This window comes from Canis lupus, chromosome 15 (assembly GCF_003254725.2).
Source record: "Canis lupus dingo isolate Sandy chromosome 15, ASM325472v2, whole genome shotgun sequence".
Lineage (NCBI taxonomy): Eukaryota > Metazoa > Chordata > Mammalia > Carnivora > Canidae > Canis > Canis lupus.
Genome location: NC_064257.1, coordinates 652,326 through 673,640, shown reverse-complemented (window position 1 = coordinate 673,640; position 21,315 = coordinate 652,326). Strand labels below are relative to the sequence as shown.

At 57.3% G+C, this 21,315-nt stretch overlaps 1 protein-coding gene across 4 annotated transcripts; it reads right to left on the bottom strand.

Annotated features, from left to right (window-relative positions):
• Positions 1–3,516: 3,516 nt before the first annotated feature.
• P3H1 (prolyl 3-hydroxylase 1) lies at positions 3,517–21,266 on the bottom strand. 4 transcript variants are annotated; one of them, XM_049093951.1, is made up of 16 exons: positions 20,763–21,266; positions 18,169–18,321; positions 16,040–16,229; positions 15,419–15,550; positions 14,446–14,585; positions 10,328–10,522; positions 9,984–10,073; positions 9,600–9,652; positions 9,321–9,442; positions 7,600–7,727; positions 7,375–7,470; positions 6,844–6,994; positions 5,127–5,244; positions 4,724–4,799; positions 4,394–4,534; positions 3,517–3,993 (listed from the first exon to the last, which is right to left on the bottom strand). In XM_049093951.1, the coding sequence occupies exons 1-16, from the start codon at positions 21,249–21,251 to the stop codon at positions 3,838–3,840; spliced, it is 2,430 nt and encodes an 809-aa protein (XP_048949908.1). In that variant the 5' UTR covers positions 21,252–21,266; the 3' UTR covers positions 3,517–3,837. The 4 variants fall into 4 exon arrangements, with proteins under 4 accessions (XP_048949908.1, XP_048949909.1, XP_025275470.3 ...); XM_049093952.1 differs by having other exon boundaries at positions 20,778–21,266; XM_025419685.3 differs by lacking the exon at positions 10,328–10,522.
• Positions 21,267–21,315: the final 49 nt, after the last annotated feature.

Genomic DNA, 21,315 nt, shown 5'->3' with positions numbered 1-21,315 from the left:
CGCCACGTTCATCCCACAGCCTCCTTTCTGGGGAGGGCTGTGATGAAGGAGGGGGCTGAGAGCCAAAGGGTGGGGGAAGGAGCCACACGTAAGCTCACACCGCTGCCCCGGGGGGCGAAGTCTGGGGTGCTGAGGCCTTAGAGACGCCGGGATGCCTGTGCGCCCCTCCGTCCAGGGCATCCCTCCCTCCCGCTGGGGCCCCAGGGCCACTTCGTGGTGGGAATGAGGCTCCCGTCCCCTCTGAAGCCCTTCTGGGTAACCCTCTTTGCAATTTGAGGTTTCCAGTCGGTTCTGCAAGAATATCCTCTCCTACCCTGAGGGCCTTCCCTCCCCGCCCACGTTCCAAACAAAGCCTTTTGGAATTCAGATCATGCTCCTGGGTGGTTGGGGGGGGGGTGCCTTACACCCCCTGCGGGTCCCCTGCAGTCCAGTGACTCCCAGGCATGCAGGGAAAGCAGAACCGCTCAGGGTCCCAACCCCGCCCCATCAGGAGCTGGCTGGAAACCGCCGTGGGGTGCCTGCCACCTCCCCCCAGTGCTTTCACGTGTGGGTACAGGAAGCTTTGGGTTCTGAAGCCTTACCTGTGCCACTGAAAAGCTGTGTGACACCAGGCAGGTCCCTTCGCCCCTCTGAGCTAAAACAGGGATAACGGCACTGGCCCTGTCCGGTTCGGGAGGGAGTTACGGGGATCAGACAATGGGTGGAGCTGCTTTTGGGAAATATCCTATGCTTGAAGAAACAGGGCTGCCTAATGAGAGCTCTTCCCAAAGACTCCCTCCCGGGCCCACCGTCCTGGCCCTCTCCTCCCGGCTGTGGGCGCCTTGCCGCGGCTGGACACCCACGGGCCCCTCCTGCCCAGCAGTGCCTGGCACAGAGCCAGGCTTAGCAGCTACGCGTGCCCCATGGATGTGCCCCATGGACGGACTGGACTGGTGGGGAGCCGGTGCTTGTGCCTCCCTCCCAGCGAGATCCCGGAGCCGTTTCCCGGCCCCCTCCCACCGCCCCTTAGGGGGCTCTGACGGCCTGGTTGCCCTCCTGCAATGCTGGGGGCTCCGGCGGTCGTGCTGGTCTCACCCCGAACTCAGACTCTGACTCCCCCTCGGAACTGGAGGCTGGGGATGGAGAGGATGGAGTGTCCCCGCAGGGCCAGGCGCCCCAATCCGCCATCCCTCAACGCTTTGTGCCTGCTTCCACTCATAGCACTTGGTGCGTTGTCCTTCCCGGGGACTGCAAGCACCTCCAAGGCCCTACTACCAGCCTCATTTCCGGGCCCCACGCTTCACCCAGGGGTGGGGGGGTGGGGTCTCTGCACCATGTGTGGCTGATGGTGGTACCCCCTGCTCCCCAAACACCCCTGAGCACAGGCTGTCTCTGCACCCCTGCTGGGAGCCCTGCCAGCTGCTGGGGGTGCCAGAGACCAACCTCTTCCAGGTCTCCCATCCCCGCGGAGGCTCCCACGGATGCTCTCCCTTCATCTCCAGGGGACTCCCCCTGGCTGGCCTGTCCTGCCCCTGCACCCGAGCCCGGGCGGAGCAATCACGGCCGCATCTCAGCGCAGACCTGCCTTCGCTCCCTGCTTCCGGGGCCCTAAGTACACGCACTTATCCCAGTCCTGGGGACACTGTGTGGTTTGCATACATTGAACCCGTGAAGGTTGTCTGCCTTGATGTGGAAGCTTCTGGAGGACCAGAACCAGGCTGATGTAGTTTCCTGTCTGCGGAGTGTCTGCTACATGCTAAGCATTGTGCCAGGTGCCCTGGGAGCATCCCGTTACCACTGTCGGCCATCCTGGGTGGCGAGGGCCACAATCTCGTGTCACTGGGGAGGACACGCACTGCAGCCTCACCCTCCCCAAGGGCAGACGTGAGCGTCACCCAGCTCAGCCTGGGGGCGAAGCTCATGCTCTTCCCATCGATGTGTCCCCTCTCCCTATGGCGAGTGGGTCGCCAACAGGACACGATCGCCAGTGACTAACAGAGGAGGGACTGTCCCACGGGGTCCTGCCCTTGAGTGCGCCCACAGCCGCCGTCTCCCAGCCTCAGAAGGCCTCCCACCCTTTGCGTCTCCCTCCAGCTCACCCTTCTGCCCATATGGAGGGCTGAGCTCCTGGGGCAGCTGTCTACACCCGCCAGCACCCCTTCACTCTCCTCCCCTTCTCGCGTGAGGCCCTCCAGCCCACCTGTCGTCCACACCACCTCTCCAGAGCATCTCTTGCTGACGCTCTCACGGATCTCCATGCCACCGGGTCCCAAGCGGCTCCTCCGCTGCCCTCTGCTCAGCCCAGCAGCACTGACACCCTGAGCCCCCTCCTCCGTGAGCCGCCGCCATAGGCCGCTGGGACGCCCGTCCTCTAGGGCCCCTGCTCGCAGCTGCCCCGCCCCATCCTCTGTTGGGCCCCCAGCCCCCAGCAGGCTCAGTCTTCCGCCTCTTCCTGTCCACGCTGACCCCAGTCTCCAGGCTTCAAACACCATCCAGGGGCCGGTGACAACTCCCAAAGTGATGGCTCCGCCTCCTCCCCTCCCTGAACTCCCGATCCATATCCACACCCCATATCCACACCCCATCCATACCCCCAAGGCTCTGGTTGACACTTCTGCCTGGAAGCCTCTCAGGCTCCTGGGACTCTCTCTTCACCTCATCTTGCCCCAAAGCCCCTTCCCCACACACACCCTTCACCGAGGCAGTCACTGCTCCGCACCTGCCCCACTGAGGCACAGCCCCCGTGCCCACAGCGACCGACGAGGCCACCGGGCCCCGAGCACACTGGCTGTCCTCCTCCGCCCACCCTGGGCCAGCCTCCCCGCCGCTCCCACCTCCCCAGGGCCCGACTTGCTTCCTTGTCAACTTCGCAGGGCCACACACACGCGTGAGCACGTGTGTGTGCCTACCTCTCCTACTAACACAGCAGCTCTGGGGCGGCAGGGACTTGTTTTGTCTGCCAGCATGTTATTCCCAGCACCAGGCGCTGAGCTGCTGCTCAACTACTGCGGGTTGACTGAGTGAAGGGGGACTCAGAGTGCAGGTTCCCAAACTCAGCACCCACAGCACCTCAAGCCCAGGAGGCAGGAGGGGAGACGCGCTGTGGCCCGAGGGGCAGGATCCTCACTTGTGCTCCTTCTGTGTCCGAGGGGTGTGCGTTACCCTGGGGACCAGGGGCTCTGAGGCCAGGCAAGCAGAGCAGGACGTGTGTGGCTGACACGGGCCAACATGCCAGCGCACTGCTGACCGGCCGGGGGCTGCCAGAGAGGGATTCATCGCAATCCCGTAATCCCCTTTACAAAGTGCTGTCACATCCGATGCTGAGTCCGAGCCACACGACCGCCCAGGAGGTGGGCAGGGTGAGGATCTGGGATCCCCATTCTATGGATGACAAGTCTGAGGGGTTCAGGGTCGGGCCTGAGGCTGCAGGGGCAGCGGCTGAGCCTGTGACCTCGCCAGGCCTCCTGCCTGGAGCACCCTCCACCAGCTGAGGGGGGCAACAGGGGGCTGATTCTACCCTCTGAGCCAACTCCCAAGTAAAAAACCACAAATCATTTATTCTTTGGTTGTCTACACCGACACTTAAATACCGTGTTGCTGTGGCACGGCTGCCCGCGCAGCCCCCCACGGTGTCTCTGGGCCTGCGTGCCGAGCCCTCAGCCAGGCCCGGGGAGGGAGGGCCGTCCTGCCATGTCCACTCCGAGAGCAGCAGCACCGTGCGGATGGCCGCCACCAGGGTCCCTCCCGTTGGTTGGGCGGCAGACATCAGTTTCCCCGCTCCGCAGCCCCGCGGGCGCTGGCCAGGGTGGGACACAGTTCCCGAGGTGGGTCTGCTCACCCATCCTGAGCTGGGCACTGTCAGAGCTCATCCTTGCGCCCCACCTCACTGCCAGAGAGCGACTCCTCAACAGGCTGGGGGGGCCCCTCCTGGGTGTCCTGGGGCTGCTCCTGGGAGAGGTCCACCTCTTCGGGGCTGAAGAGCATCCTCACCAGGTCATCGGCCTGCACCCGGTCCTGCAAGGACACACCCCTGCCTATTCAGAGAAGCCTCTGGACCAGGTGCCACCTCCTGGAGAACGAGAGGTTCTTCCCCCACGGCCCCCAAGCCCATCTGCTCCCCGGCAGGTCTTATCTCTGGGCAGACAGCTGACGTGCTGCCCAACCAGGCAACCGAGCACCAGGACCGTTCCTCGTCTTGGCACCGCAGCCTGGAGCCCCGTTTACAATTAACGAGGAAGGGCCAGGGCGGACAAGGCCAGGTGACCACGGGGACAGCATGCTGGGGGAGGAGTCCCTGTGGATCCGGGCCTGGTGTTCCTTATGTCCAGGCCGCTACCGGGCAATGAGACTGGGAAGGCAGCAGCGGAGGGGGGCCCCTCCCGGAGCAGGTCACAGCGCCACCAAGGGCTCTCACCCGCTCACTGTGCCGCGCGTCCAAAGTGAACCACAGGGCGATGGCACAGCGCTGCCCTCTGGTGACAGCCTTCACTCCGTGCGGGTTTTCGGTGCCTGAAGAGAACCCCACGGCCCTGCCACACTGGGGCTGCACTTCTGCCTGGAGGAGACACAACGTGGGGGGTACACAGCACACAGACCGTTACACGGGGTCATTAGGGTCTGGGGAGAAAAGGTGGCCGGTCAGAGGCGTGAGCGACACGTCTCAAAGCCCCCTGGGTTCGAGGAGGGGGGCCACTGCGCTGTGAGGGTTCCCGTCTCCCAGGGACAGGCACGAGGGCACACTCACCGTCACGGTCTTGGCGTCTAGTTCAGTGAAATAGAACGTTCCTCCATCGAAGTCCCCGTTTAGATAGAGAATGGCACTGGGGACAACAGACAGCGTGTCACCGTGGGCCTCCTCCTCGTCGTCCCGCGCCCCCGCCAGCCCACAGCTCTGTGCTTGCACCTCCAGGCGCTCTCAGCCAGCAGCTGCAGGGGGGCCTCCCACCCCTCCACCCTCCCTCCAGAGGGGCCACGTCCTCCTCATCACGCCACACGGCAACGACTCCCTTTCTGCCCGACTGTGAGGCCAGAGGGTGTGGGGATAAGGGACTGGATTCTGGGGACAGCTGGTCCCACGCCTGTGTGCATGTGTATAGGGGACAGGGCAAGGTGCAGGGTCCCGGGGGCCTCAGAGGGCCAGCTGGCACCTGTAGTCCCGGAAGGTGTAGGCGGGGGGCTCCTTGATGCACACCAGGGCCTCGGCATTCAGGATGCAGTTGTCCACGTGGACTGGGTGGCTACTGTCCTTCCTCTCAGCCTGTGCCTCTGGGGCCGAGGTAACACACGTTAGTGTGGGGCACCCCAGGAAACCCTGCAGCTGTCCTATTGGCATGGGGGGGGGGCTCCTAAAATGCATCTGGGTCTATGGGGATGGCCAATGAACTAGGGGGTCTCTGGCAAGCGGGTGCAGCGAGCAGGGCCATGAGGCCCTAAGCAAGGGCAGGTTCTGGGCTGAGCGCATGACCCCGGTTTTCCGGCTAGAATTTCCAGAACAGGGATCCCCAGGGAGGTGAAAACGAGGAGTCGGGAGGAGGCAAGATGTGGGGTACAGTGAGACCAGGTGAGGATGGCACGGAGGGGAGCAGACAGGAGCAAAGGTAAGCAGCTGGCTTCAGCAGGGCCCCGCAGGGGAGAAGCCACGCAGGAGGAAGGCCATGGGAGGGGACAGACAGTGCGAACTGCAAGTGCCAGGCAAACACATTCACGACAGGAACCACGGCCCCCAGCACAAACCCCAGGCACCCCCTGAGCAGGCTGGTGGCTCCGTCAGGTCCCCGGCTGCCCAGTCGCCAGGCCCCGTCCCTCCACCTCCTATACCTCCCTATAGGCTCTCTCCTCTCTGCTCCCACCACCACTGGCCAGGTCTGGGCCTCGTCCTTGCCCACTCGGGTCCCTGCTGACCAGCTTCCCGCCCTCTGCTCTGATCCGTGCTCTCCAAATCTCTCACCACAAAGCAGCAAAATAAGTCTTGTAAAACACAAAGGTCTCACCAAGTCCCTTGTGTCTGGTGACCCTTCCTGGCTCCCCCCCTTGCCTGTCCTCCGCTTTGAGACGCCGTGACGCATACGGTTGTGTATCTGACACAGTCCTGTGGGTGTGTCCAGATCTGATAGGACTGCAAACCTGGGGGAGAGGAAAAGCCTCTACTCCCTACCACCCAGTGGCACAAGAGTGCCAGGGGCCTCTGCAGGCAATGGCATGACACATCTGGCTTGGGCCACGTGTGACCTTGGGGCACTGGCCATACCTCATTGTTCCTCAGGACCGCAAACGGGAATGCAAGACAAAGAAAGTGGACGAGGAACGACCTGGAATCTGCTCTGGCTTGTAGAACTCAATCTCCCACGGATTTGGTGTTTAACGACAGAGAACTTGCAACGTAGCTCCTAACCGACCTACAGGCCTCTATGCCCCAGAGCATCACTGAGGACCCACAGCCTGCAGGATGACAACAGACTCCTGAAGGCGGCTCTCCACAATCGGGCTTCTGGAAGCCTTCCCGAGCCTTGTCCCACGGCCGCCACGCCAACCGCACCGCCCAGAAATGGCCACTTTCTCAGTCTCCATGACCAGGCTGCCCAACGCCTGCACTTTTTTGCAAGGGCTGTTCTCTCAGGCCTGACACTATCTCACCACCCGTCCTGTTCATCCTGCACAACCGCCATCACCTCCTCCTGGAAGTCCCCTGGACTGCCTGGTAGACCGCCGACACCTTCTTCCGCTGCACTGATCACATGGGGTCGCCACCTTTTGTGCTGGTTTCGACCCAAAGGGCCCTGCCCCATCCCCTTCCAGGCAGTCGGCGCCAGCGCCCCCGGACACCGCGTGTGCCCAGTGGCCGGGGCAGGGGTGCAGGGGGCCCACCTTCGATGGCGGTGCGGCACACCAGGTGGGAGTAGGAGAAGTAGAGGGGCGTGTCCAGGCGGAAGTAGGACTCCATGACGCGCCGCACCTTCTCGGTGACGTTGTAGTACAGGTGCGCGCTCTGCAGCGGAACCCTGCCTTCCTGTCCCAGCTGCGGGAGACCACAGTCAGCAGCCCTGAACGCCCGGCTGTGCGCCCAAGGACCCACTGAGGCGCCAGGCCGCCGCCGGCTCCCCGGCCCCCCAGTCACCCCCAGCCTGCCTTCCCCCCGTCCCTGCGAACGGTGCCGCAGCCCCCGCTTCAGGAAGCGCCCTCCCCACGCGGCCCCACGCGGCCCCACGCGGGACACTGGTCCTGTCTTGCGGGTCACGCCTGGGTCACGCCTGGGTCACTAGCCAGGCCTCCCAAATCCACTCCCTCTACACAACCACCCTCTGTGGCAGTTGGACATGACAGGCAGGTGTCCTCACGTCCCCCAGGCCTGAGCTTCCCCAGTTCCCCACGCCCGAGGACGCGGAGTCCAGACTCTACCTTGAGGGCTTTAAAGACCGTGACACCGTAGAACTTCTCACTGGGGGTGTGTGGGGAGGTCTGCCCCCGGTAGCCGTCCCCCGAGGTCGCTGCTGCCTGCAAGGCCCAGAACACAGGCGGGCTCAGCCAGGGCAGCGGAGGATCCGCGGGGAGGCCCTGGGCGAGCAGGTGCCCTGGGTGAGCAGGTGCCCTGGGTGAGCAGGTGCCGGCCCGGCTTTCCCTTACATTGGTCAGTCTCTGCAGCTCTCGGCACTCCTCGGGGGAGATCACGCCGTCCATCACCACCCTCTGGGAACCGTTCAGCACTCTGGAGTTCATGGTGAGGTTGATGCCTTCGTAGAGCAGGGGGCCACCTGCAAAGCAATGATAAGACTGGGCTGAAGCCGGTGGCACTTCTGTCCAGACCCTCTCTGTTGGATGGAAATGGAAATTCCAGTTGTTTCCGGGTCCCCAGAGAAGCCTCCTATTTAGTCACTTCCAAAGGTGGCAGGGCCCAGAGGAGAACATGTGGGGCTGACAAGACAGGAGAGCCAAGCCCTTGTCCTCGCCCCCTCCCCAATAGTTGTTGGCTCTTGGGCCTTCGCCAATTGTTGGAGGAAATACCACCGACACACTGTTAAGCCATGAGCTCCAGAACCGCCAAGAGGTGGGTTTGACTCCTGAATCCTCCACATATTAGTTATGGGACCTCAGCAAGTTCCTTAACCTCCCTGAGCTTTCATTTCCTGGTCTGTAAAACAGCATCTACATCCTGAGATTGGTGCTTGTTTGATGTGAAGAACAGGAAGGCGAGTTAAAAGCTTAGCACGATGCCTGGCACAGAGGAAAGGCTCAGAATCTCAGCTGCCATTGCACCAGCCACCGGCAGCATTTATTTAAAACGAGGACCTCAGTCTGTGCACCCACCTCCCAGGCAGAAGAACCAAGAGAAACAACAGAGTGAAAGCTGCCTGAAAACCAAGGAATGCAGGACAAATTCTTCTCGTGTCCTAATCTTGTGAAATTAGCCACTGTTCACTTAAGCAACAGCAGAGCCCAGGCCAGCCTTGTCTTCTATCTCTCGCCATGTCCCCCGCTGCTGGGGACCTACTGGAGACTCAGGTCAATGCCAGCTATTGGCAGAGGCCGCAGTGGTGCCAGGCCGCTCGCTAGAGAGGCGAGGGTCTCACACCTGCTCTCCCAACAACGATGCAAACGGGTAGACCTTGTGCAAGCACCAAGACAGCTGGTGCCGTGGAAATTCAAAGGAAAGAGGGAGGGGATCCCCAGGACTGGGAGATGATGATGGGCCGGTATCGGGAGGAGGGACAGGACAGGCATGAGTGCAGACAGGCCCAAAGAACAGGAGCAGCCCGGGGCAGGTGAACAGAAGGTATAAGCAGGGGAAGAGCACACCCCGTGGTTAAAGGGTCAGGGTCTCAGTGTTTGGAAGGCCGGTCTAGCCACCACAGGGGTCAGGAAGCCCAGATCAAGGATGGACAGGAGTGTAGACAGCAGGTGCAGTGGGGGCATAGGCGGGGCACGGGGCCACAGGGGAGAGGGGAGGCTTGGGGAGAGAGGCGAGGAAAAGCAGTCTCAGAGCAGCTTGGAGGAGGTGGGCAAGGGGAAGAGACCTCAGATCCGGAGGTTCGGCAGCAGGATGCATGCTGGGAGTGGAGTCAGGATGAGTTTTTTTTTTGTTTTTTTTTTTTTTTCTTTCAGGATGAGTTTTGTGCAAGCCACGCCGACTGCACTGGGCTCAACTAGTGCTGCTGTGGCACCGAAGTCCTACTTCTTAAGCAAAGGCCAAGCCTGTGCCTCCTCTGGGTGCACGTCCTGGTGAGTGAGGAAGGGCGCCAGGCGAGCCTAAGCCTGGCCCTGGGGCTGGGGACGGGCCAGCCAGGGTGCAGCGTGCCAGCCTCGCTGCCTCCATGACAGCCGCGCATGCCAGGGCTCTGGCCCCTCACCTTCCCGTGTCAGCCGGCTCACATCCAGCGACTCCTTGGTCTTCTCCTCCACCAGCGTCTCAATCTCCTTCATAAGGTTTCCAATCTCCTGGGAGATGCGGACGGCTGTTTCCCGTTCGGACCTGTGAGCACAGCCGCTCTGAGGCCTGTATTCCGGGGCCACCCTGGCTCCCACCCCAGCTTCCCAGCCCTTCCCGGAGTGAACATCTGCCTGGGCTCAGGAAGCCTCAAGTGCATCATCAGGCCGCTCCAGCCATGCAGTTTCTTCAGGGTCCTCACTTTTGTTTCTCTTGCAATCTTTTGGGAATCACCTCTTCTGGAGTCCATGAATCCTAAAAGCAGATGGGGAGAACACTGAATGCTGCAGGATGCCCTCCTTCATCTTCCAGGTCTCCCGCATAGACTAGGGCCTGGGGAGCAGCTAGAGGGATTCTTTAACTGCCTTATCAGCTGCCTCCTTGCAGGAGGTAAAGACAGAGCTCAGAACCCCGGAGTCACCTCCGGCTGCCCAGAATCCCCCTTTGTCTTCCTCTGTCTCTTATCTGCGGGTTTCACAGATCCCATGTCTGGCTCAACCCCTAACAACTTTTCTCCTCCAGAGTCATGCAGCTAACTGGCCCCCTCTCCTGCACCCCAGAACCCCCCTCCTGCACCCAGGCTCACCGGATCCACAAAGGGAATTCCGAAAACATCGTAGGCGAAGAAGAGCAGCTCTTTCTCCAGCAGGCTGCGCTGTCGGTACTCCTGGGCGCTCTGGGGAAACAGCGCAAGGAATGCCCTGGAATTCAGCCCTGTGAACTCGGGGGGTGGGGGGACCACAACTCCACGCTCTACACTGTTGTTCCCGCCACTACTGCATCTGCTGTCCAGTCTGGGACAGAAGGCTCACCCCCGTGCCCAAGGGTGGCTCTGGCCTGACACCAACACAATACCCCGGAGGGTGGTACCGCACCCCCACACCCCACGCCTCCCCCATTAATCTCCAAGACAGGAAAGCATCTCCATACAGAAGATGTGGAAATATTCCTCAAAAGAGGAGAGTTCCCTCCTGACTTCCGCAGGCGTTCAACGGGGAGGCAGGAGACCCAGGTGTTGGGTGACCCAGGTGTTTCCAACCACCGCTGAGGTTGACACCGTGCTCCTCGTTGTACAGATGAGGACACCAAGGTGCAGACGGGATATGCGACGTGTTTAAGGTGACACTATCAGAAAGGGAGCAGGGACTGACACTCCACCCCAGGTCTTCCCAATCCCAAAGCCCACGTGCTTTCTTGTTAGCCCCCCCCGCACCCCACCTCCCCTGAGACCCCATAGAGCCTGGATGGGTCCCTCCTGGGGAGCTGGGGCGGGCCGTCTGGCCCTTCCCTCGGTCCCCAGGGCTGGGACACTAAGTACCTGCTGGGGTCACATCTCTCCCTAGGTGCCCTGCTAGTCTCCAAGCAGCAGGAGGAGGAGAGAAAAGAAAAAGAAGACATCGTCAGTTGAAATAAAGGGTGAAAGCAGTAAGGAAAGTGAGTCCTACATCACCTAGCATATTTACGCAACAGGGAGAAGGAGATTTCCTCCTGAGGTGTTTAAGTGATTCACCAAGTGCTAGACACCACGCTAGGCGCCTTTTCTCGTTAACCCCCGCCCCCCGCCCCCCCCCCCCCCCCCCCAGCCCTGGGGCTGTGAGGAATAAACGCCTACGGCCGCACTGATTCATGGAGGATGAGCTCGGGCTGGGAACTGCGCCAGCGCCGGCCGGTGGCCCCTGTGAGCCACAGGCCGCTGCGCAAGCCAGCCCGCCTCCAGGAGCCCGAAGGTTCTCTTCTCTCAAGTGGGAGAGCAGCGCCCCCTGCCACGGCCGCTGTGGGGGTCAAGAGAGATGAGGGGGTGAACCGCATAGCGCAGCTCGTGGCCTGGGTCAGGGCTCAACAGGTGCCAGCTGCTTTCTCCCCGAAGGAGAGTTCTGGTGGTTTATTTTCCCTCTCTGCCCCACACTCACTAATAGGATCATAAAGACAAAGAGACATGAGGAAGTACCAGCTCAGATGCAGACTGTCACCATCTAGTGGCCAAAGAGGACAACGAGACAACTACAAGGTGACTGGTCTACACAGGATTGTTTCTACTAAAGACGCAGGGTTCCAGGGCTGGGAAGAAGAACCTGGGTTTTCTCCCTCAGGGCAGGTTGCAGCCCCACCTCAGCAGGGTGTTAGGAGAATCGAATGAAATAAAAGCTATGGGAAGACTCTGCAGACCCCACACAGTTGAAGGGTTGCTCGCTGTGCTCAGCGGTAAGCCCCCAACAACCACAAGGGGAAGTCGGCTACTGACTCATCCTCCACTTCCCTCTCCCAGGGGACATAGCCACCTGGGGCTGGCGCACAGGCAGGGTGACCTGTGAGGAAAGCACCCTGCTCCACCTGTGTGCTCCCAAGCTAGGTGGGCAGCACGAGGCTCGCGTCTCCCCAGCTGGAGACTTGTGTCTAATTAAACACAGAGGGAAGCGTGACACCCCCCCCCCCCCCACCGCCCACTCTACCAGCCAGTTCTCCTCCTCCACCCAGCAGCTCCCCTCTGCACTGGTCTCCTGCTTCGAGCTCCTTCCCATTCTGAGCCTTGCACCATTACACCTGGTCGGGCTACTTACTGCTTAAAACCCTTCAAGCGCCGCCCTCTGTCTGCCTTTTGGGACAGAGGCCAAGGTGCTCGCAGGGCGCTCAGGACTCTTCAAAACCTGACCCTCCCAGGCCTCATCACCTGTGTCATCTTCCATGTACATGGGACAACTGTCCAGATTGTTTGCACATGCTGTCCTCCATCTGAAAGGCCCTTCCTTGCCTCATTCACCTACCGAAGGCTTTTAAAGCCAAATGCCAACAGCACTTCCTCTTGCAAAGCGTTCCACGACTTGCCAGGCAGTCGCTTACTTCTACAGCTTGCACACCTGTCCACTCTTAGATGTACTACAGTATTCTATAAGTTTTAGATTATATACCTTTCTGTGTCGTCAGTGCCCTAAGGTGTGCTTTAGACGGCATTCCAAAAGACACGAAGGTAATACGTGTATATCTAAAAGAGGTCCAGAGTACTGACAGACACGAAGAGAAACAGGTCTCCCTCCCTACCCCTGGCCTGTAGGACCACGCCTCAGGGGTAAGCTGAGGAGCAGTTTCCTACCAATCTGTCCAAAAAGTTTACAACTTAAAAAATATATATGTATTTTAAAAAACATAGGGGTGCTTGGGTGGCTCAGTCAGTTAAGCATCTGCCTTCAGTTCAGGTCATGATCCCAGGGTCCTGGGATCGAGCCCTGCATCGGGTTCCCTGCTCAGCGGGGAGCGGGCCCCTCCCTCCCGCTCATGCTTTCTCTCTCTCAAATAAAAAAAAAATCTTAAAAAAAAAAACATAGGATAGAATTTAATTCTAGTTCTAGGTGGTTTTTTTCTTTACATAAAACAGTATCATGGAGACAGCTTCACAGTGGTGCAGAGTAACCTACTCACGCAATAGAACAGTTGTCTCATATACAGCTGAATGGATGTACCGCCAATCACTGAGCCAGTTCCCAAGCAGATGGCATTTAGCTTGGTTTGGTTGGTTGCTTTTAGCAGCAGTGTTCTGATGCGTACCCGTGCACGCTTACCTTTGCATGCTTGTGCAACACTGCCGTGTGGCAAATCTCCGGTGGTACAATTGCTGGTTAAATGATTGGTCCAGTTTACGGTCCCATCAGCAGCGTGGGTGTAGGCTGCTTTTGCACCCCTACATTTGTCTCACATATTTGCTGCATAAACAAATGAGTTGCCTCTAGTGCAATCATAACTATTCACTATTTTTTTCCTCCGACAAAACGGAAAACGAGTTCAAAGTTACATTCTTACATAGAAGGTAGGTGGGGTTTGAGAGCAGCCAGGGCATGGGTGACTGAGGCTCACCTTCCTCTCACTGCTCTGAAATCAGGGATCACTGCTGCGGTGACCGGCCACCCCGTTTCAGGAGGTGGCTGAGGTTAGAAGTGAGAAAACCAGCCCCTGGTACTTGTGTGCCATCGGCAAGGCCCCCCCCGATGCTGCCTATCCACACAACTCGTAGGACACACTTGTGCCACACCTGTTGGTATACAAAGTACACTTCTCCTCGGTAGGCCATTTGCCCCTCATGCTCATCTTGTGTTAAAGAGTCAGAACCATAATCCCACTCCACAGAGGGAGAAGCCGAGACTCAGAGAGGCAGGGTGGTGTGCCCGAGATCCCACGCGACACGCGCAAGATCACACAGGAGCCAGGGCTTGAGCCCAGACCAGTGACTCCAAATCTGACTCACCGTTCTGGGCTCAAGAAGGAGAGGGTCCAGGGTCTGTGCAAGGCGTATGTACAAAGATCGAGGTTCAGGTAGTATCACATTTCACTAAGTTAAATACAGAGAACTTTACATGTTTTTTAATTACAAAAAATAATCTGTGATTCCACTGAAGGGAATTCAGAAAATATAAGTAGGCAAGATAAGAAAAACCACCCATATCCCACTACACAGAAATAACCAGTGTTAACATGCCAGTGCGTCTGGCCATTGTGTCTCCGGGGGAGTGAGCTGGGAATGATGCCGAGGGAGGAAGAGCAGGGACAGTGGCAAGAAGAAGGGACAAGGAGGAAACGGAGGCCAGAGCACAGGAGAGTGAAAAAAAGAATTTCGCGAAGTTAAAAGTGATAGATCTTGCCCAAATGATATCAAATCTCAAAGCAGAAGTGCCAAGAAAGGGGAAAGGGGTGCCTGCATTGCAGTTCTCTTTTCTCCAATCTTTTCCCCAAGATTTTATTTATTTATCCATGAGAGACACAGAGAGAGGCAGAGACACAGGCAGAGGGAGAAGCAGGCTCCCCACAGGGAGCCCGATGGGGGACTCGATCCCAGGACCCTGGGATCACTCCCTGAGCTGAAAGGCAGATGCTTAACCAGTGAGCCACCCAGGCGTCCCTGCTCCCTGGTTCTTGAGTGATAGGTGCATTGGTGCACTTGCACCCAGCCCAGGGCCCTCTGCCCCGGCCCAAGCAGTGCCAGACTGCCCCCCGCCCCCTGCTCTTCTGCCCTCCGATCTGGGCTCTGCTGGCAGCTGCCTGAATGAATGCAAGTCTCTCACCTCACGGGGGCTGATGAATCTGGCTGGTTCTTCTCCAACCATGGCCGTATAGTAGGCCAGATTCTGGTTCATCACCTCGTCGTTGGGGAAGAAGAGGAGATAGGTCTTGGCACATTCGATAGCCTGTGTGTAATTCCCAACTGCAAAGCAGAAAAAGCAATGGCTGAGAAGCGAGGGTCCAATCCTGGGCCCCGGGAACCACCAGTCAGGTGTCTCAGCATAGCCCCAGGCAGTGATGGCACAAGGTGGCCCTGCTACCTACCACAGCTGCTCGATCTGAGCGACAAGTTCTCGAAGGATGAGAAGAGCAGAGGTTACACAAACACAGAGTGCAGAACTGATAAGGGGCTCAGCGTCCGCAGGCCTGCCTGCTACTGAACTCCCACATCTTTACGATTTCATCGGTCAGTGAAACGCTGGCCTCCTATGAGACCGGTTCCAGGACAGCCCCATCCTCCTACCTCCTTCTTCCTACTGATTTTCAGAAGGTGGAGATGGTACAATAGCAGATGGCCTCTTTGCTCACACGTGTGGTCTCCAACAATAAACACCCCACACTCCTGACTATGCGGTGATGCTTAGCACACAGCAGGAACTCAGCGGGGACCTGCTGACTCTTGGTTCTTGGATACGGGCAGCCCCCTGCCCAGAGCACCAGTGCTAACCCGGGGAGAGGGGCCGGAAAGGGTCCCGGGAACTGGTTTCAACGGTAGCACACCCTTGCCTTTGCACTGACTGAACTCTGATGCAGAATCAGATCATAAATGTTACAGAAGGGATGAGAGATCCTAGGTCTCCCCCCACCAGCTTTTTGGCTGCTGGCATCGCCTTCTGGGGCCAGTGGCTGTCACTAGGGTCACAAGTCACAGTGAGAAGCCACACATGTTGACGTGCTCAGTGGCCGTCATCCCTGCCTATCCTGCTCATGGCTTCCTCCTGAAAAGCAGCAGAGAAGGAAGAAAGGCGGCCTTACTGTTATAGTAGGCAAACTGCAGGTAGTTATAATGTGATGGGAGGAAGTCTTCAAAGGGCTTCTCTCGACTTGGGTGGGATGCAAGCTCCGTGACGCAGTTCTGCTTACAGCTGAGGACCTGGATGTAATGATCTGAAAGGAACCAAAGACGGGGAATGACCATCAGGTGGAGTTTCAGGATTTGAATTCTGGTGAAGAGGAGGAAATTCAAGTGGAAGGAATTCTCAGTCCAATTCCCAGATCTACAAAATCAAATTTCGGTTTGAGGCTGAAGACACCCAGCGGGTCTTGTCTGCACAAGGTCCTGGGAGACCACGCCGGTAGGGGAGGGCAGGGCAGGGCAGGAGAGGGCAGGGGAGGGCGGCAGGGCAGAGCAGGGCAGGGCAGGGGAGGGCAGGGGACAGCAGGGGAGGGCAGCGCAGGGGAGGGGAGGCAGGGGAGGGAAGGGGAAGGGAAGGCAGGGGAGGGCAGGAGAGGGCAGGGAGGGCAGGGGAGGCAGGGAAGGGCAGGGGAGGGAAGGCAGGGGAGGGAAGGGAGGGCAGGGGAGGGCAGGACAGAGCAGGGCAGGGGAGGGGAGGGCAGGGGATGGCAGGCAGGGCAGGGCCGGGCCGGGCCTCAAACCTGCGATGGCCTGGAAGAGGTCGGCGTTGTACTCCAGGTAGTTGTAGCCATCGTAGTCGTAGGGCCCTTCGCACAGGGCGCGGCACTCGGTGTCGGCCACCACGTACTCTCGCAGCGCCGCCTCCAGGTGGGCCACGGCTTCGTGCGGCTGCTCCTCCGAGTAGAGCCGCACTCCCAGCCGGAACTCGTGCTACTGGGAGGAAGGGGGACTCAGCTGGGGGCCGAACACAGCCCTGGGCCCTGGGGCGGGGGCACCCCTGCCATGTGCACCTGCACCCTCACGGCCTGCTTCAGGTCAGCGATGGAAAAGTGTGGCTGCTACCTAGTGAAGGCCTTCTGCAAACGGTCTTCACAGTTTTCTCTGGAAACTCAAAAGCATTTAGCTCAATCTAGATAAAAGATACATGGCAGTTCATCCCAATTCTCTCGCACTTTCTATAGGGATGGTAGTGCTCGAAATTAAAGAATGGGTTTTGCTCTCTGTGGGACACAGCCTCCATTCTCAGGAATGGTAACCACTTCCGTTTGTCACAGAATCACTAAAAGAAACTGTGCGATTGTATGATGTACTAGACATACACAATCTACTTTTTTTTTTTTTTAACCTAGACTCCACACCCAGCATGGAGCCCCAAAGCAGCCTGAACTCACAACCCTGAGATCAAGACCTGAGCTGAGATCAGGAGTCTGGCACTTAACCAACTGAGCCATCCAGGTGCCCTCATACAATTCGCTTTTATTTTTTTATTTTAAAAATATTTTATTTATTTATTTGACACGAAGAGAAGGAGCACCAGCAGGGGGAGTGGGAGCAGCAGGCAGAGTGAAAGGGAGAAGCAGGTTCTCTGCTGAGCAGGGAGCTGGATACCAGCTGGATCCCAGGACCCCAGGATCACGACCTGAGATGAAGGCAGATGCTTATCAGACTAAGCCACCCAGGCTCCCCCACAATTTACTTTTAAGGGAGTCATTTTCAGGGGTGTCTGGGTGGCTCAGTCAGTTAAGCATCTGCCTTCGGCTCAGGTCATGATCCCAGGGTCCTGGGATTTGGTTTCTTGCTCAGTGGGGAGCCTGCCTCTGCTTCTCCCTCTGCTTGTGCTGTCTTCATTCTCTCTCTGTCAAAAAAAATAAACAAAATCTTAAAAAAAAATAAAGTAATTCTGATATTGTTTCTAATATTTCTATTTCTAAACTATTAAAAGTTAAGAGAATATAAGCTCTTTATAAAATGCTATATCACAGATAGTATCTCTCATGGAACACTGACTTCTGCTAAATGAACAGAATTAAGTGGCCTGCCAGGGTGGCTCAGCAGTTGAGCATCTGCCTTCGGCCCAGGGTGTGATCCCAGGGTCTGGGCATCGAATCCCGTAACAGGCTCCCTGCGAGGAACCTGCTTCTCCCCCTGCCTGTGTCTCTGCCTCTCTCTCTGTGTCTATCATGAACAAATAAATAAAATCTTAAAAAATAATAAAATAAACGAACAGAATAAAAACATCGAGGAACACACTGTACCACTTACTGTAGTGAGGGCAAAAACCTACACAGTAAATCAATACAATTATGCATAAAATGGACTATCACACAGCCATTAAAAATGGTATTTTTGAAGAAAATCTGAAGCCATGAGAGAAGGCTCATGATATGGTGTTAGTTCAAAAAGGATGATGAAAAGTACATATATGACACCAAATTAGGGGTGGGAAGTTAAGATACAGAAGACTTTTTAAAAACAGGCCAAAATAGGGATGCATGGGTGGCTCAGCGGTTGAGTGTCTGCCTTCAGCCCATAGCATGATCCCGCGGTTCTGGGATCGAGTCCCACGTCGGGCTCCCTGCATGGAGCCTGCTTCTCTCTCTGCCTGTGTCTCTGCCTCTCTCTGGGTCTCTCATTAACAAATACATTTTAAAAATATATATTAAAAAAAAGGCCAAAATACGAACTTAACGGTTTTCTTAACGTGATAGTATTATAGATGATTATTTTCTCTTTTATACTTCTCTGCATTTTTCTATAGTGTTTTACAATGAACATCTACTATTTCTGTAATCAGAAAACAAGCCTAGTAAATATTACTTTAATAAAAAGAGAGAGTTGGGGGGGGGGTGGACGACAAAGTTTTTTTCACCATATGAGGCTTGGCCTCCAGATCCTTAAAGTCAGCCTCCTTCACTCCAGACATGGTTTGGTAATAGTCTAGGTTTTGCTGCATCTCCATGTGTTCAGGATTGCCCACGAAGAAGGTGTGTGCTGCTGCTACAGCTTTCTCCAACTTGTTGATCTAAGAATAAGGTACAAAGACATAATCCTCATCTCCAAACCCTGAAGGTTTGTGTCCAAATGCTCAGTCCACAGTAAACAGGAAATCCCAGCTTTCCTGAGCCTTCCACTCAATAGTATGCTCCAGACCTTGCCAGCCCCAGAAAACACATCCATTGCAGGAATTAATTACATACCAAAACTTAGAGGCACATGGCACTTTGGGCAGAATGTCAGCCATTTCCCAAATCAGGCTGAGCCGGTCCCCAAATCCTAGGAGGCAAGCCTTCGACAGTGTAAACATTCTATTTTTAAACAAAGGCCATACTGTAGGAGGACTGCTATGGAAGAATGACTGCTCAGATAATATATTCTCAAGATTCAGAAGCAGCAACTGAGCTGAAAAAAACTCTAAGGCTTCAAGAATTTAGTAGTACGGGAGAAAGAGCAGTTAATGATTACACTGTGCCTGAGGATTTCCCTAGAAGATACTTGTTTCTTGCATAAAGTGTAATCTAGGGTTTTTGACACATTCAACGAAAAGATGGGTGATGGAAAAAATCCTAAGGTCTTTTACAAAATCTGGTTATGGCATCTTCTGACCCAAAGCCCAGGGCTCATGAGGTTAAAACAAGTGGTTATGCTGAAATCTGAGGAGAAAAAAATGTGCCACAGGCCGCAAGAAAGCCCATAGCAGAGGACTCTAGGATATCGGTGCTACACAGGTTCTTACGTAGAAGCCAAAATAAATCACTGATGATCTAATGTTTTTCCTTTTTTCATCAGTACTAGTAAATGCATGCTAAACGAGGAGTCAGCCCTGGCTCTGACCCTCAAATAGCTAGGTGACCCAAAGTCAATAATCCCCATCTCTGTAGCTGTTTTGTAAGCTGTACAATTAGAAATTCTCACAAGTCTGTCCCTCTCTATGGATTTATTCTCTCGCCTTTATCTTTCTGCATTGCTCCTGCATTTCCCTATTCTCTCATCTTCTCTCTCTGCCCCCAGTCCCTCTTAATTCCCCAAGCACCCAGGCACCTAACTTCCTTTTCTTGCGTGGACAGCCAACTCCTCTCCCAGTGGCTAGCTCTACCACCACTTTCTCCTCCCAAGGCTTATTCCACATTTCATAATTAGCATACTAAAACCGGATTCTGACACTGGCTCTGGAAGCCTGCAGAGCTCTCCCTCCAGCCTGCCCTCACTCTATCTGGAATGGCCATCCTTCTTCTCCTAGAGTGATAGTTAGGACCAACTTCAATTGTCACCTCTTCTTTCAGACTCCCTGGTCTCTCTGAGACAAAGCTACATTCTCCCTCCTTGGTGCTCTCATAGCCCTATGTACACACTCTTTTAACAGCTCTTTCTATAGGGAAGCGATACAGAACAAAACAATACAAAGTCAAGTATTTTAATGACCCATATAAGAACTGCAATGTATTCCAGGTATTCAGGAAACGTCAAAGAATTTGAGAACGTGCTGTCAAGTGACATGACCAAAGACATGACCCACTTATTTTGTTTCAAGTACAGGACTTTTCTGAGAAACCAGGCGGCCTGGCACAGAACTGTGTGAGCAAAGTGCTTGTGGAGAGGTGGGAGTCCACGGCCCCCACGGCCTCTAAGTCTCTCTTTAGGTGGAACCGACCGTCTGTTAAACCAAGGATGTAAAAGATTTGCAACACAGCTCCTCCTGCTTCTTCCTTTTCCTCTAATAAAATGGAGCTAATAGTAGCACTTACCTGCCAAGACAGTGACAGGATCTGGGGAAATAAATCAATAAAGACAAAGTACCTAGAATAGTGCCTGAAAGTATATGCTGCGCACCGCCACCGCCGCCGCCGCCGCCGCCACCACCACCATCACGCAAGCCAGGGGCACTCCCAATCCATGTATATACTTGGACTTAAGCCACTCTGGAATTCCTAAAAGGACTCATTTTCTTTGAGAACCTGACAACAGCCAGAGGGTCCCGCCGCAGGGAGGGGCGAGACACCCCTGCTGGCGACGTGGCAACCTCACGTCCTGAGCGAGCGGCAGGACAAGCATCGCTCCACGACGAACCGGAAGGCGGGTCTTGCAGAAAGGTTCTAGCTTTTCCCTCGGACACTTACAAAGAAATCGGGACGAGAGACACGAGCTACCGCTTTTACTTGTCTCCAGGAGGCCTCCCGGGGAACACGAAGCCAAGTTTTGCTTGGTCCGCGCCTCCACCCCAGGCCGGACCTCTGGGGGTGCCGTCGGCCTAGGCGAACCCGGCGCAGCGGGTGTGCCGGCGGGGTCCCTGCTCTCCCGGCGGGTCCGGCCGGCGGGGTCCCTGCTCTCCCCGGCCTGGAGGCTCCCCTCGCTCCCGCTCCCGGAGGGCACTTCCCAGGGCACCGCCCCTCCCCCCCGCCCAGCTCGCCCGGGTCGTCGGCACCACGCCCGGGAGGCTCCCCGGCCCGGGCCCGCGCAGGGCTGCACCTTGAAGTAGGCGACCTGCAGGTAGTTGTAGGGGCTCCGCTTGCGGAACTCCAGCTCCAGCTCCTCGCTGAGCGCGTGGGCGGCCGGCGGCCCGAGGCAGCGGCGCAGGCAGGCGGCGCGGTGCAGCAGGGCCCCGAAGAAGCGCAGGTCGCGCAGGGCGGCGGCGCCCGAGGCCGGCGACGGGCTGGGGGGCGGGGCGGGGTCCAGCTCCCAGGGCAGCTCGGCGGCGCAGCGGGTGCGGCAGCGCAGGCGGAGGGCGCGCAGGGCGGCCCGCGAGCGCAGCGCGCGCTCCATGCTCAGCACCACCCCCGCCCAGTCCCCGCGCGCGTAGGCCGCGGTCCCCTCCGCGAAGAGCAGATCGGGCGGCGCCACGTCCCATCCCGCCTCGGACTCCCCCTCGGCCCGGGAGGCGGCGGCGGCGGCGGCGGCGGCGGCGGCGGCGGCGGCGGCCAGCAGCGCGGTCAGCAGCCCGGAGGCGCGCGCAGCCATTGCCTCCTCCGACCTAACGGGACCGCCAGCCTGCAGCCACCGAGGCCGCAGCCCCAGCCCGGGA

What these genes read in the sequence shown, in the direction of transcription:
- P3H1 (XM_049093951.1), bottom strand. Translation starts at nt 21,251, where the DNA reads ATGGCTGCGCGCGCCTCCGGGCTGCTGACCGCGCTGCTGGCCGCCGCC. An exon ending in AGCTGCAGAGACTGACCAAT is followed by an intron (nt 7,471 to 7,599) that starts GTAAGGGAAAGC and finishes TGGGCCTTGCAG; the next exon opens with GCAGCAGCGACCTCGGGGGA. An exon ending in TAGACGCCAAGACCGTGACG is followed by an intron (nt 4,535 to 4,723) that starts GTGAGTGTGCCC and finishes TGTCTCCTCCAG; the next exon opens with GCAGAAGTGCAGCCCCAGTG.